Source organism: Strix aluco, chromosome 3 (assembly GCF_031877795.1).
Source record: "Strix aluco isolate bStrAlu1 chromosome 3, bStrAlu1.hap1, whole genome shotgun sequence".
In the NCBI taxonomy this organism is placed as follows: domain Eukaryota; kingdom Metazoa; phylum Chordata; class Aves; order Strigiformes; family Strigidae; genus Strix; species Strix aluco.
The window spans coordinates 10223169-10239488 of NC_133933.1; the positions used below are offsets into that span (position 1 = coordinate 10223169).

The following is a 16320-nucleotide window of genomic DNA, read 5'->3' on the forward strand; positions in this document are numbered from 1 at the left end:
GAATGTCATGATTTTTTCCTGATCGCTTTTAAATGTTTTGAGCTTGAATATTCCTAGACCCAAAGACAAACCTCTAAACAGGCTGTTTGTTTTTTTTTTTAAATCCCTTTCCAGATTGGTCGGTCAACGGAGAGTCCTATAGACTTTGTCGTGACAGATACAGTTCCTGGAAGTCAGAGTAATTCAGATACGCAGTCTGTGCAGAGCACTATATCGAGGTTTGCCTGCAGAATCATATGTGAACGTAACCCTCCTTTTACAGCAAGAATATATGCTGCAGGATTTGATTCCTCAAAAAACATCTTTCTTGGGGTAAGGGAACTCATCTTTCCTCTGAGTTCAGTGGAGGCTTATTTTTAAAGTAATTCATAGCTCCACTTCGGCCAAATTAAAAGTTTTCATTGATGAAATTTCTCTTAGGAGAAAGCTGCGAAGTGGAAGACATCAGATGGGCAAATGGATGGACTAACCACAAATGGAGTTCTTGTTATGCATCCTCGTAATGGATTTACAGAAGACTCCAAGCCAGGGGTGTGGAGAGAGATATCTGTATGTGGGAATGTGTTCAGCCTCCGTGAAACCAGATCAGCTCAGCAGAGGGGAAAAATGGTAAGAGTAGTGACCGATGTTTTATGCAATGTGTTTAAAATGGGGACAACCATAAGTGGTGAAGCTTGGGCATAAACAGAGGCCCTAATCTGCCTCATCCAGTGTAGCTGTCACCTCTGTAATTAGTTACACTGACTTCTTATGTGTCTGTCTTGATACATGAAGGTGTCTTGTTCAACCTGAATAACTGACAGAGTTTATCTACAAACTAGTACTTAACTGCAGAACTAGACTGCTCTCCTAAACTGAGCTGCCAGTCCAGTATGCTCTTCTGCAAACTCAGTCATGTGCACATTTGAAAGAGTATTTTCCCGATTCTCCCTCTTGAGTTCATGATTTTAAGGTTTTCCCACTTTTCCTTTTTTTATAGAATAATAGTTTTGTTGACACACACCTATATACCTGGATGTCCGTTTCCACCTTGGCATTCTGAGTTTTCCTCTTCCTCTTGCTTTGAAAGCATTGGCAACATTTCCAGGAGGTGATTTGGTTTGGTATGACTCGGGGTCTCTTAGCAAAAAGAAACTAAAAGAAGCTACACAAACACTTAAGTGATGCATTTCACTAGGAATGCTAACAGCTGATTTTTCCTGGAGGAGAGGAAAGCCCGTGTGTAAAGGTGTGTTTGAAGAAAACAAAATGTGATGGAGGTCTAAACAAAACTTGCCCTGTGCCATTCCTCCCTGATGCATTTCAGTAGCGTAGTGGGGAGGATGGAGGTGAGAGTAGTTGTTACGGTTGGAGAGGGGCTTTTCATGCCTTAATTTGTTTTTTTGAAGTACACATTAATGTTGTCTTAAGGTGTTTTTTTTTTTTAAAAAAAAGAGAGAGAAGCTACACCGGACTCTCGATGTGTATCTTGTATAGGACGATCAGGAGATGCTTGAAACTTTTTGTCTGGATCTTCCAGGCAGATTTGTAACTTTAGGTGACACCTCCTTTCTCTTTGCCCATCACAAGGTTGAGAACGAAACGAACCAACTCCAGGATGGCTCTCTCATCGACCTGTGCGGAGCAACACTGCTGTGGCGCACGGCGGAAGGGCTTTCACGCACCCCGACTGTCAAGCACCTGGAGGCGCTGAGACAGGAAATAAATGCAGCCAGGCCCCAGTGTCCCGTGGGGTTTAACACCTTGGCCTTTCCCAGCATGAAGAGAAAAGATGTTGTAGACGAAAAGCAGCCGTGGGTGTACCTGAACTGTGGCCACGTCCACGGCTATCACAACTGGGGAAACAAAGAGGAGAGAGACGGGAAGGATCGCGAGTGCCCCATGTGCCGCTCTGTCGGCCCCTACGTGCCTCTGTGGCTTGGATGTGAAGCGGGATTTTATGTGGATGCGGGACCTCCAACTCACGCGTTCAGCCCGTGTGGACACGTGTGCTCGGAAAAGACAACTGCATATTGGTCCCAAATTCCTCTTCCTCATGGTACTCACACTTTTCACGCAGCCTGTCCGTTCTGTGCACATCAGCTGGCTGGTGAGCAAGGTTACATCAGACTCATTTTCCAGGGACCTCTTGACTAACACACGTGTTACCGAGGACTGCACTAAACTGATAAGCTAAGCGATTCTGATTTTTAAACCGACTGTTTTTCGTATTCTCTGGGCTTTGCTGGTTTGCATTAAGATGAAGAATTTTTGGTTTTTTTGTTACGACAGCTAAATCCCTCTCTATTGAGAAAAGTCTGGAAATGGAAGAAATGGGGGGAGAAGGGGGAAGAACTGCTATTTTTAGTTAACTACTTCTGAAGAGGTGAAGGAAGTGTTGTAGAGAAAACTTCAATGCCTTCCCTTTAATGGTTTTGAGTCATGCCCACGGTGTTTGAAAGTTGTTTCATTCTTTTTTGTATATGGAGGGTAAATAGTTCAAAGAACATTAGTTTACAGCTTGGATGCAAACGTTGTAAAATATAACGTGTATATTAACTCTTTTCTATTTATCTTTATTATTGAAAATACGTAGAATGTTTAGAGTAGCATGGTCCTAGTGTGTTACATCCAGCAATTGGATGTGTAGAGTAGTTCTGGATGGAGAAGAACATGAGATGGAAATGGTAGAAAAATCTTTTTTAATCTAAAGTACTGAGTTCTTAGAATAGTTAAAATGCTTTTTAAACAAAGCTAATGCAAATTATGATGGCATAAAGGTGTGCTTTAACCATGTTGAAAGGTAGCTAAGAAGGACTTCTTAAAATGTCTTTTTGGTAGGACTGAACTTAAGATCTGGTTATGAAGAGAATATTTACCAGACTCTTTGAATATGCAACTTAGCCTAGATTAAGGATTTTTTTCTCCCTTCATGCTAACACATCTCTTGATTTTAGCATTAGTGACATTTGTGAGAGTTTTCCCGATGTTAAACATTAACAAACCTGAAAGACGAGGCTCGCTTTGTTCCTTGCTGTTCGGTGCAAGGGGTGAGGGGAGAGGTGGACGTGCCTGTGTGCGTGGGTGGGGAACAGGGAGTGATTTGTGAACCAACCGCAGTCCCAGCTTGTGACGGGCTTGTCGGTCGGAAGTTCTGCCTTTCGTCTGGCGCGTGGGAGCCCTGGGCTTCGCGTGCCTGCCTTGACCCCGCTGCGAGGTGCGAGTGCTCATCGAGGCCATGCACGGAACAAAGTTGCGGCCCCTGGTAGCCGAGGGATGCGTACCTGCATCCCGGCGTCCTTCACGGCTTGTCACCGTCAGCGGTCTGTTAGGGGAGGGCTCGAGCTGGGACCAGGCTGGGCTCGTGGATCCCGGCGCGGGCTGCTCGTGTGAGCTCTGCTCATGCTGCGGCGGGCTCCAGTCCATCGTCTCTCTCTGCTCTCCCCTCCCTACCCTTCCTTTTTCTCTCTCCACCAGAAAAGGCCAGTGCACTACATCAGCTTTGCTGCTAACCCACTGTGCTTCATGGCAAATACACAACCTGACCTTTTTAGGATTGAGTTGAGCTTCTCTGGCCAGCTTCATACTTTTTTTTTTCCAAAATACGTACTGTATAATTGACAGTAGCAAATTTCTGTACTTTATAGCATAGCTTTAATTTTTCCTTTTGAAGCTGTTCTAAAATTTTCTTGGTTTAAAAAGAGACCTATGTTGCTTAGATGTCATGAATTATTTACTTTGACTGTCAATTCTTTCTCCATTTTTAAAAAGAAATTATATATATTGTTTGGTTCACTCAGGAAATGCATGTGTCAGGAAACCTGTATGATAAGTTCAGTTAGCTGTCATGTACAAGTAACTGCTGTTACTCCCTTTCCATAGAAATATAACTGATTTTGACATTTTCCAGATTATATGCATTAAGTAATGAAATTTATGCAGCAAGAAATCCCTGTATTGTAGTTGTTCTAATCATTTTATTCAAACTATAGTATACTGTAGTTTAATTTTTATTTGCAAATTAATTTATTCAAACTACGTGAGTAAACACTTTTCAAAAATAGAAATTCTGGGATTGTCTGTTGCTTTGTTTCCAAGAGAAGGGACAGGTGGCTGGAGATGGCCCTTCTGCTGTCACGTAAATTGTCTGTTCTGCACGTGTGGATTAAGATCACAAAAAAGAAGCAACTGTGAAGAGTTTGCGTGTTATCCCAGTCGTGGATTTGAATGGCTCCTTTCAGATGTGACCTCTCAATGTGTTTTATATTTCACCCTACATTAACAAAGGCAAGATTGTTGTTCAAAAGACATAGTTTAAATGATCTCTTCATTTATAAGTCTGTAAGTTACAAATAATGAAATGTAAGCAAAAACTTTTAACTAAATGGCTGGGATCTTCTAAAATGTCAAGAGCTCTTGATTCCATCTTCCACAACACTGGATTGACACTTCTCTGGTCCTGATCTTGTTGACTCTGGGGATATGAAAAATCGGAGAAGGCCATGATGAAAGCTACAAAGCAGTGTGAGGAATATAGAGCCAAACTGTGAAAATAGATTGAGAACTGGATGGTAGCAGACACGGAAAGCAACGTACTTGCCCCCAGGTTGGAGGCACAGCTGGGTGCTAGAGTGGAGCCAGCAGAGCTGTTGGGTACATGCAGAGGGAAAGAAGAGAGGTTCATGCCCAACAGACAACCATCGTTAAGCCTCTACCCCATTACAATGACACGTTAGGCTTTTGTTATACTTCTCTACCCCTGCTCCCTCCCACCCCCCCAAAAAAACCCCAAAACACCACAGAAGTGTAGTCTTGGCAGAACTGGCTGCTTCTCTGGGTAGCATTATGCGAAGATAACGCTTCAGTCTGCCCCATGCTCTCTGCCTGTTGGATACTTTTCTTGGCCCAAGCTGGAATTGTTAATCCCATTTTTAAAAGGGCAGAATATGGACATTCAAATGCCTGAGGCGTGGAAATCCCACTGTCGAAAGCAGGATGGCAGCGGTCGAGTAGTTCAAGGAACAATTTCCATACAACATGCAAGCTAACTAAAAGCAGTAGCTTTGACTGCGATTCCCTATTTGAGTTCCCCCTGGGCTTCTGTTCTTTAATAAACAATTTAAGTAGGAGGTCTTGTGCTCTGTAAACTGTAAGATGAATGTCAGATTAAAAAGTAAAATGGTCCCTTTGACACAACCAGCTGACTGAAGCACTCTGAACTTTAAGGCCTTTGTTTCTAAACAAATCTGGGAGCTGGGAGAGGTGCAAGAGGTTGCACTGTGCTGGCTTTGAGATGATTACAGCTCATCTTGTGTGCAGCCTAAATCAGCCCCTTGTACCTGCAAAAAAGCCCTGAAGGAGATCTGTGGCCTTAACTTGCTTTCAGAGGTTTGTCCAAATGGAAAGAGGCATTGATGATGCAACCAGCCGATGGGACAGGACTGTTCCCAGGGAGATCGCCACAGGTATGTGGAACTGATGAGGGAACGCATGTGGAAATGGAGTAAGTGTAGGCTCTTGTCTAGCCTTAAAGTTGTGTGAAGATCTGCAGAAGTGCCTCTGGAAATGAGGAGCCGACTTTCTGCAGTTGGCTTGCGCGTGGCTGCTCTGTTCTGTCACGCAGTGTGTAATGCAGGTGATTTAATGAGCTAATTTGCTTTTTGGCTGGAGGAAATTGCATGGATTTAACACTGGTAAAAGGCAGCAGCTTGGCACAGCAGCTGGCTAATGAAGTGCTTTGGTTTGTTGTGTGTGTTGTTTTTTTTTCCAAAGCAGAAGTGGGGCAGCTTGGTGTGTTGACTCATAGCAGGGCAGGAGCGTGCTGGCAGGGAGGCTGCGGGGGCTTTCCCTGTGAAGGTGGTGGGTAGCCCAGTGCAGAGGGAGCCCTCAGTTCCCTTTGCTGACTCAGCCGTTGGGTTGAAGCGATCCCACGAGCACGCGGTGTGGCTCTGAGATGCGTGGTGCAGGCTGGGGATGAGGTTTTCCAATCCCATCTCTGCTAGGTTTGTGACACCTGCAGGAATGAGGCTGGTGCCCTGAAAGGCTTAATGACATGATGAAGTCACCCCAGCAGTCTTCCTGTGTTTGAAGGTGCTCTGCAAATCCCATCATGACCCTGCTGTGGCGTGCTGGATCTCTGTCTGAAGAGACACTTTCCAAATCCAATTCTAAAAATACATTTTCAGTTTTACAATATAAATCTATAGTGATGACTACAGCTACCTACCTGCACACTTTCAGCCTGGATTAGGCCTGCTTGGTGTTGAATTCAACCAGGTTTCCTGGTCTTAATCTTGGCTCGTGCAATCCCTGCTTCCTTTTCTATAAAAAAACTGGTGAATCTCATCTATTTTTAATTGTAGCACTCTGCTTTAACATAAGGGCTGTGATCATCCTGGAAATGCAGCTTCTAAGGCTTTTTCGGGGCTATAGGAGATCACTTGTTACACGTGCTGCCGTGCATCCTGTGGAAAATATCTGGGAAAGCATCCTGTGGGAGCTGTGATGGTTCTTGTGACATGTGTCAGGGGCTCTCTGGCAAGTGTGGCCACTGCACAGGCAGCAGCAAGCCTGCCCCTTCCCAGCTGCTGCTTCCAGGGCAGCAGCGAGAGCTCAGCACCCCATTTTCTTGCAGAGAACAGCACTGTGTCAAACTGTGCTGTATGGATGCAGTATCCCATGGTAACGTACCCGGTGACACAAGCCAAGCTGGGGAAACACCGATGTGTGCTATTGCACAAGAAACAGCCGGCTGCTTCAGCTGTGCTGGGAGCTACTGGTTGTCAGTCTGGTCCTGTCTCCCTCCTGTGAGAGCAAAAGGGTGGCAGATCTAAAGAGCAGTGAAAAAAAGTGCTTTTATTTCCCTTAAGCCTAAGCTAGGCCTGTGAGAGCAGCCATCCCAAACACGGCCTTGGTCCCCCTGTGAGCTGCTGCCTGTCCTCCTCCCTCCAGCCCTGGCAGATACAATCTTCCCCCAGCCACAGTGAGCAGGCAACTTGGCAGAAGCAGGCTCCGTTTGGGTTAGACTGGGGCTGCGCTCCCTGAGACTGAGCCCAAGGGAACACAGCTGACCAGAGGCAAAGCTTCTGGCAGTCAGGAGCTCCCTGCCACTCCTGATTTTGCTGCCAGCATCGTTGTCCTACTGCCTCTCCTGCAAGGCTGGCGGGATGGAATGGGAACCAGCACCAATGTTGCCCTATTTTCTGGTCTGTGACATTTGCCTGGCTCTGCAGGCGAGGATGTGTTTGTGGCAGCAGTGAAGGCACCAGCAAACACTTGGTTCTGCCACCCCTTCTGAGGGCCCAGCACTACCACGCAGGGGGTTGAGATATCTTGTGTCCTCTGTGTGGGTGCAAATGACCTTACGGATCAACTAGAGAAGCGCGTTCCTGCTGGCAGAGGCAACTCCTTTGTAATTTGGCAACGCCTGCAGTATTGTGATGCCTTTATTTTGAATGCTTTTGCTGATTTAGTGTCACTAAGCAGCTCTGAGGCAGGAATAAATTATTAATCTGCTCTGACTTCCTTCCTCTACCCTGTCTATGTAAATAATAACAGCTCTGTACTGAGATCGCTACTGGAGATCTGCTGCCTTTCCAAAATACGATGAGGGTAGAGTCCTTTGGAATTACAACTCGTGCCAGGATTGTCTATTTTTCCTCTTCCTAGTTGGAAAGGTGTCGTTAAAAGGCTTCCCCTCCACAGCACTTGCACAGCACATGACGGACTCCTAAGGATTCCCTGTGAGTGTGTCACATGAAGCGTGAGCGGCACGAAGAGGGTAGGTAATAAATGATAATTTACATTTTCAGACAGTAGATGAAAGTGTAGTGCACAGTTAAATCACTCAGGGAGCGAGGGGGGAAGCTTCCTTATGTGTATTCTTTACTAGTAACTCCCAAGATCATCCTGTTGTCTCGTTGATAGCTCATTGTCCTTGCATTTGCTCCTACTTTAAAAAAAAAAAAATTAGATTCACTTTTCCTCTGCAGTTTTATCTGACGGTTTCTCAGTTGTGTTCACCATTGTTATGATTTTTTTTTTTAGTGTTTATATTGAAATATGTGATTTTTAATGCATCTAACCAATGTTGGCTGGACTCAGGCCCTGCAAAATGTGTTTTGGGGTTTTTTTGGTCATCTGTTCTATAGCCTAGACAGGGTTTCCCTTCAGTCTCTCCTGGACAATACTGGAAATGTGAGCTGGTCAAGGATAACAAGAGAGTGATGGCTTTGGACTCCAGGGAAGAAGCAACGTGAAGGATGGGCACTGTGGTTAAGCCCAGCGTTTCATCTTTGGGCTGAGGTGATGCACTTCTTTCCCTGGATCATCCTCAGATCCCCAGCACCTCCCATATCCCAGCCCTCTAACACCTGTAAAATAACTTTTTAATGTGACCACCTTACAAATGGGATCTACCTGTGCTATTCCCTTTGGTTGGCCGCAATTTAGGAGCTGAATGAACACAAAGCCTTTGGTGCTTCTATATCCTCTTCTCTCTAAAATAGTATTTTCAGCTGATCACAGAAGATTTGAAACAAAACAAATGCATGCAGTGATATTCTAAACTTGCCTGGATGCAAAGCTAAAAACTGCAGCTTGCTGTCATGCGCTGTAAGAAAGGATTTGAGTCAACTCATCCTTTCCAAAAAACCCATGCTTTTTTTTTTTCCTGTCATGTGGGAGGAGGAGAGAATTAGTTATTCAATGGAACAAGGACAATTAAAAGCAAATGCAGCTTCCAGCGATGCCATCATCTGTTCTGTGTTAGCCCTGAGCAACACAGAGACAACCTGGCTTTTTAATTGGCCTCTCTTTTTCTCTCTGGCCTGTGCTTCCAGTTGGCACAGTGGCTGACACTTTGAAAAGTCTCCATAGGACTGAGGTGCAGGCATGCCTGCCTTTGTTTTGCCTGGACAACCACCTAAAATACAACTTTAAAGGGGATGAAAGGCTCCAAATGGCAGTGGATTGAGGTCACGGTCTCGCCTGCCCAGCTTGCCTTTCTGTGGAGCGTTGCCTTGTAACGGGGACACGTTTGTGGGTCCCACCACGGGACGAAGCTGTGGGGCCACCCTCCACCATTGCCGGAGGATAAACATTGTCCGAGATGGGTCGCAGGGACACAGGCACATCTGCTGCCCCTGCCCTGCAGCCTGTGGTCACGGTGTCCAGCTGGGCAAAGCAGGTCCCAGGCTCTGCAGAGCAAAGCTGCCAGGGCCTCAGTTCATTTAATTAGCTTGCTTCATTTCTAAAGGGGAGCTAAATCAATCAGAAGGTCTTTTAAATGCTGCATAACAGTGCAGAGCATGGATATTTAATGCTTTTTCAATTATTTGTGTTAAAAGTGGATTCAGAGCAGCTTTCCTGAGAGGCAGGGTAAGCAATGCTGAAGACCTCGGCTCCACCATTGCTCCGGGTGTTTTCAGTGTTACTCAGCGTTTCTGCCAGCGTCACTCTTTATCACTTGGAAATCTCACTCCGCCTGTTCTCGAGCAGCAGAAGCAGAAGGTGTGTACAAGCGCCTTTGGGCGTCGATGAATCAGTGCTCATGTCACACTCCTTGGCAGCTCCTGGCAACTGCCTGCCGGGGAAAGCCATCGCCGGAGCTGGGGCAAGTGCCTTTGCAAAAGGGGGGCTTGGCTAGAGAACTGTGACAGCCCTAAAGGAAAAAAGCACCCCAGCCCCCCTGTCCTTAATACAATATTGCCAAATGCACAGTATTTATACAGTGGAGTGTTTTTCATACCACGGAGGCCTGGAATTAGTGTTCCTTAAGACAACATAAATATATTTATAGACCATGTGTGTCTGCATTTTGTTATATTTTTATCTTTATAGGCTAATAGTTAATAAAGCCAGGCTGTACTTATGTTTCTGCAGTGAAAAATATGTTGAATGATATCATGCTCTGCTGGCCCCAAACAATCTTTCAGACTAATTTAGGGACTAATTCACGCTACAGAAGTATAAAGGATGTCAGAGGTTGGCTTCCCCAGGACACAACAGAGGAAGAGAAGAACAGTTGTGGGAGTCCTCAGGGTGGAGGTATTTAACCCACCTTTGCTCTAGGTACTCAAAAAAAATAGCAATGCATTCAGTATATTCTGTGTAGCAGCAGTTCCTAAATGACTTTCCTCAGCCAGCTTGCCACCTGGCTGATCCTTATGTCCTGTATACATCCTGCCAGCAATCACTTTGTTTGCTTCCAGATCCTGAGCAGCAACGCAAAGCAACGTCAGGTCCGGGCACCTCCTGGGTGATTCTGTCCTGTCTGTGGCAGAGCCTCCATGGGGGAGCTGTCAGCTAATCCATTTAATGGGGGCTTTTCTGACAGGGGAGAGTGCTAATCTTCTAATCATAATGTTGCTCTGTACTGAGTCTAATGTCTTACAAAACTCCATTATGACTGCCCTTTATCTGCCAAACTTGTTATGTCAGAGGAGGAAAGCAGGTTTGCCAGATGTGAGTTTTTCTTCCAAAAAAAACCCATGTTGATTGGCATTATGTTTTTGTCCTTTACGTGTGAGCTCTGATCAGCTTTCTCTTTATTTTGCTCAGTATGGATGTCAGATGAGATAGTCTAAAATTGTAGTTCTGACTCTCTTTTGATTACCAGATCTTAGTGTCTCTGGAGTTACCCTACTGTTTCAAAGCTAAAAAAAAGAAAAGAGGAAAAAAAACTAATAAGAGTTCCCAGATTGCATCAAACAATTCTTTTTTCACAAATTTTAGATGCAAGCTTCCGTGCATCAGCTGACTTAAAAATGTATTGTTCATAATGTAATTGAGGATCCATGCGAGGTCCTCTCCTGGATTGGTCTGCGCCGTGGCAGTGTTGGTTCTACCCAAATCCTGCTTGCAAGCGTTCATCTCGCCTTTTCAAAATCTGCAGTGATGGAGACTCCACAGCCTCTCCACGCAGGGACGCGGGCATATCTGCTGCCCCTTCCCCACAGCCTGTTCCTTGGTTCAACTATCCTAGTGAAAAATTGCCCTTCATCTTGAACCTAAAGCCCCCCAAAAGGAAAGCTTTATCATGTTATTGCTTGTTCCCCTCAAGATGATGAGGAGGCAATAGTTTTTTCTCCCTCCTTCTAGCAGCCTTTTACATAGTTGAAGGCTATGGGCATGTTGCTTCTCAGCCTTTTCTTCTCTACGCTAAAGCAGTCCTTTTGATCTTTCTTCATAGGTTGTGCTTGCCAGACTGCTGGGGTTCTTGCTTCTGTTTCCTGAATTGTCTTCAACTTCGCCACATCCTCCATGAGGTCCTCCACTTGCTGACTGAAGTGAGAGGGTCCATGTCCTGCATGCTGTATGTTCCTCCACAGACTCTTACCCAACTCTTCAACTGGGGGAAAAAAATCCTTCGGTACATTTCTGCCCATTGAGAAGCATTTAAATTTTGGGTGCCTGAGCCCCAAATGCTGAGCAATTCAGATCTGCGACAGCGTTGTCCTTTTCAGGTTTTAACCACAAGGTGAGGGGAGTGATCCACACTAAAAGAACCCCATGCAAGCAAATATTAGTGCTGTTGACAGTGTTGTTGCTGCACCTGGGAGTGGGGCTGTGCACCCCTGGGATGCGGGTGAAGGAAATTCCATCCTGAAAATCATGGAGAGGCTCCCTCCCTACCATGGGCTTCTGTGCCTCTCCCAGAGCACCCCCTATTTACCGTTCTTTGGGGGACAGATCCTGCGTTAGCATCGGTCCTACGTAGACCAACAGTCTTACACAGCCAAGCTGCTCCCACCTTCCCTGTGAAATCAACTCGTTAATGAATGAAGCTAGAACTCATCAACTCCTGCTCAAATAAAGTAAACTGAAGAACAAGTTGAGACCAAAGATTTACCTACTGTTTGGCATCTTTTTTTGTTTTCTTAAAGAAAAAAACAACTCAAAGCAAAAGCTTTTGTATTCCAAGCACTTCTGCAGAGTTTGGAAATAAAGATGTTACAACTTTCTGTGATTGACAGCTTCCCCTGCATGACACTGAATGAACTTGTCCAACAAATAGACCTAGAAGGAAAGAAGAAAAAAAAAAAAAAAAGAGGGAGAAAAGGTGCCTAACAAGCCTTAAACCTCTGATATTCAATTTATTAAAATTTAATGATGAGCTATTAATAATTAATGCAGCCAGGAAGATGGGAAAGCTGCAGTATAATGGCCTCGAGATTTTTAGTTAGCCAGATTTCTCTACAGAGCTGGGAAAGAAGAGAACAGCTTTCAAAAGGATGAAAAGGCTCCTCTGAGGGACAGATGTAAGCAGCAGTCTGCAACAGTCTCTGCGGGCTGGGTAGATTGGTGGAAGAGCATTTTAAGTGTTTCTTTCATTAAAAGCTGAACTGGAGGTGGGTGGTGCGCATGTCTTGTAAGGAAAAGATGCTCATGAGTGCCAAGACCTTGAGTGTAACATAGGGAATTGGGGTCATTTCCTCACTGATGGTGATTTCCTGTGTGAAATTAACTCTTTCTCCCTGAGTATGTGCACAGAAATACAGCCTCCTGCCTCTTCTGCCAGATTCTGGGAGCCAGCGTTCCCATGGCAGTGGCTGTCAGGGACATACAGAGCCAGGGGTTGTGATGAACGTTACACCTTAAGCATAAACAACTCACTCGCCTGTTCACCTCGTAGTAATGTTGTCTAGACCGTTTCCTTTGGTGGCTGCATGAGCCAGCGTTATTCAAGTGAAGATGCAGCACATCTGTGACTTCCCTTTCCTAGCTGCCAGGCCAGCTGCCTTATCAAAGGGAGAAATGGTGTTGGTTAGACACGGATTGTTTTTGTAAGCCCAGAGTGGTTGCTTTAGGATCATGTGGGTCTTTAAGATTAATTAATGCTGTATTTGGATGTCCCCCTAGATAGTGATAATATGTTCTCCGGTCCTGTGGGGACCTCTCCTGTCCCCCAGAGTTTATAAAAGTCATCCACTGACGAGCATTTGATTAGTTTCTTGAAGGCTCCGGAGTAAATTTTACTTGGCCCTGCTGACTCTGAATTCTTCTCATCTCTCTTAACTATTGTTTAAGCTGTTCTCTTCCTCATCTGGCCTGTATTTCCTGTCTCTGGTTGTTAGTATGAAACGTGTTAATAAGCATCTGGATGCCATTAACATATTTTGTGAGAACAGAAGCAGGATAAAAAGTAGAAATTGAAGGCAGAGCCTACGTAGAAGTAAATCTGTGGGGTTTTGTATGGGCATCAGGAGCAACCTCCCAGAAGAAGACATCTTTGCACCTTTCTTGTGCTTGTGAAACAGACCACTAGGATACCAGTCACGTAGGTATAAAAACACAGGATGGACAAGGGAGTTGCTATGTGGTAATAAGAAATGCTTTCACAGGATCCAGAGGGTATTAGAAAGAGCTTGGTGTGCCTGTGGTCATCTCAAAAAACCCTGTCCCAGGAAGCATTCCTATTCTGGCTCCATGAGCAGGTAATAAAAAGGTGCAGGACAGAAGAGTGCTCATCACTTTTCTCTTTGCTTTTCAGGACTGGGTGAATCCCCACAGAGCGTATCTGAGGCTCTTTTGAACAGTCACCAGCAGATGAAGTAATCTGAGGCCTCACCCACACCACAGTTTATTCAGTCAGCTGCTGTAGGTCTTTTAACAGAGGTGCTTTTTAATACGGCCAAAAAGTCAAGCACTGAAAAATGTCACTTTGATTTTTGACATGCTACCCACAAAGTATGGTGTATTTTCTGTTATGTGTTGTTGTCAAGGTGAAGAAATGAATTAGCGTGGATATCTAATTACTTTGATCTTGAACTATGATATAAATTGGAAGGAAAATATTGTCCTAGATGAATAAGGAGGTGGTGCAACAGCTGATCAGACCTCTGGTGAGGAGCCAAGCCCTGAAAATGCAAGGAGGTGATTTCAGTTTCGTTTCTGTGTCTATCTTCTGCGATGGTGTTGCTCAGTTCCTACAGAGGCTTGTGCTGGCTGCAGCCAGACACCAGGAGACAAGACAAGACATGTATTGTCTGAAATCCAGGTACTCTTCATTTCTGGAAATCTGGGGAAAGGCTGCCATCTGCTGTAATACAAAGCAGTTGCTGGAAATAAATCTGGCCTAAATCAAATCATATTCATCACATCGAAGCTGTGATGAGTTTACGGTAGAAGCAAGGTAAAACAAGCAAAGATGAACTGTGCGCTTAAAGGCCTGTTGACGCTTTCCACACAGATCGCTCTCTGAATAATGGCTATCACCTACCCATCCCTACAAAATCGTGCCCTTAGAGGAAAAGAATCATCCTTGTGTTCCCCACCTGCTTTAATCCTTGGGATTTCCAGTCAAGGTCAGAGATGGGCAGAGGGGGACTGAGGCACAGTTCAGAAAGCTGCTGGCTGGAGGAGCCCGCTGGGACATGACAGTGTGCTGCTGCTTCAACTTAATCTAGGCACCCATGTACTTCTACAGACTGTCAGATGTAGAATTTTAAAATGCACGAAGGTATGTGTTTTTCCTCTCAGTGGTATGTGTGTGATACCTAAGATAGCAACAAGCTATCTTGGCTGCTTCTCCATTACTTGGTTGGGATTCCTGTGGCTGTATCCTCTACCAGTGGACCTTGCAACCTAGACCAGAGCAAAAAAAAACATCAATAATTTAGGGCATTTATCTCTGATCTTTAAAATCTATACTGAACCCTGTAGTAAAACTAGAATCAAATTCATATCTCTCAAAGTCTCTAAGATCCCAGACCTGCTTGCTTGATACCTTCTTTAGACATCACCAACTTGGTCTGATTTTTCTGTACTTTTTTCTTTTTCTCACTCCACATCATCACTAGCTTTGAAACTGCACATTTTGACTCACAAGTAACCTTTGAAACAAGAGCTTTTAGTTTGCCTGAGCAAAGACAGACTGAGAGGCCAGAAAGGATTGTTCCAAATAAACAAGTTATCAGAGGTAAAGGTGTGAGTAAAGGACAGGAGCTACTGACACCCTGCTCATTTTGTAAAAAGAAATTTACTGCATGGCTGTGGGGTGGCAAGTCTGGCCAATGCATGTTTCTGGAGTCCTTTAAGAATCAAACACCTCCTCTCACGCATGCTCAGATGAAAAGGATGCACTTAGAAAATGTAGTTTTTAAAACATTTGGGTTGTGTGTTGTCTGCCTGCTTGTAGGCAGGCATCCGTCCCTCTGCCAGACAGTGCCTAATACACTAAAATCCAGTAAAGTCAAGATGTTTTGCTGCTTCTGGGATACCAGGATGGTTGGAAACAGTGAGATCTGGGAAGGAAAATAATTTATTTTTCTCTGTGTTTTGCTACAGTGGTCAGGAGATCTAACACCAAATATTGTTGAAGAGATGGTCAGCTCAAGGTGGTAGGTACTCAAGCCTAAATGGGGGAAGAAGACAGAGAGAGGCCAATAAAAGAGAGGTAAATATTTGTCAGCAGTACAAAGGTGTGAGTGATACTGGTGAAAACACCCAGGATGTGATGTAGACGGAAAAAAGAAATGAGAGAGAGGGAGGAACTTCTTCATGAGTATCTCAAAGAGCAGCAGAATTAGAGAAAGAGTCTACAGGCTTCAAAAGGAGAAGTCTTACATAGACCCAGAAAAGTTGGAGGGCTTGATAAGGCATCTTAATCCCTGTGGATGATTTAAGTAAATGCTATAGGTGAATTCCACATGCATCAGACACGCTTGGTCTTTACGCAGTGATTCCTTGTTGCCAGACAGGAGAATCTCCTGTTGTGTTTTTCACTAACTTCCCATGTCACTGTTTAATTTAAAAGTGAAGCCCTGTTTGAGTCCATGGTTGATGATACTGGAGTTGCTGCTCAGAGCAGACTGTTTCCCATTACACTTCCCTGAAAGCATCCCACTAGAATCCCTCCTTTTGTAATGTCAGGGTGGCAGTGGCTCAATTCAAAGGGAGCGCTGCACATAACAAAGCTAGCCTGGAAAGCTGACATAAAAAAAAACCCAGAGCCCCTGATGACTCAGGTATTAACGTACTCCATCAGAATAAGCTGTTATCTGATAAAATGTGCTCACTCCAGATACAGAAGCAAGAGCTTTTAATTTTACACAGCCTCTTTACTGGAGATTGACAGTACCAAGAAGAAACTGGGTTAAATGCAGGTACATCTGCAGCATGTCTAATGTGCTGAGGAATGACTTAGAGCCAGGAGGAGCTCTGCTACCATTGCAGACATGGAGGAATATACGCCGTATCATCTAGGAGCAATGGGAGAGATTTGGCATCCCTGCTTTATGGGCTGTCCTTGTGTTGTGACAACGTCTTGATGAGTCTATTAAGAAACTGTCCTAGACAAAGGCATTGGCCTCCACCACCCTGATCCCACCACTTTTCCTT

The 16320-nt window shown here is 44.7% G+C and overlaps 1 protein-coding gene across 9 annotated transcripts in view; it reads left to right on the forward strand.

Annotated features, from left to right (window-relative positions):
• The window catches only part of PELI1 (pellino E3 ubiquitin protein ligase 1), a 46292-nt gene extending 42246 nt beyond the window's left edge, over positions 1-4046 (forward strand). For all 9 annotated transcript variants that reach the window (XM_074817294.1, XM_074817291.1, XM_074817298.1 and 6 more), the window contains 3 exons: positions 115-312; positions 421-609; positions 1570-4046. In XM_074817294.1, the coding sequence (XP_074673395.1) occupies positions 115-312; positions 421-609; positions 1570-2136 (954 nt within the window). In that variant the 3' untranslated portion in view covers positions 2137-4046. The remainder of the gene's footprint in view (positions 1-114; positions 313-420; positions 610-1569) is intronic.
• The last annotated feature ends 12274 nt before the right edge of the window (positions 4047-16320 follow it).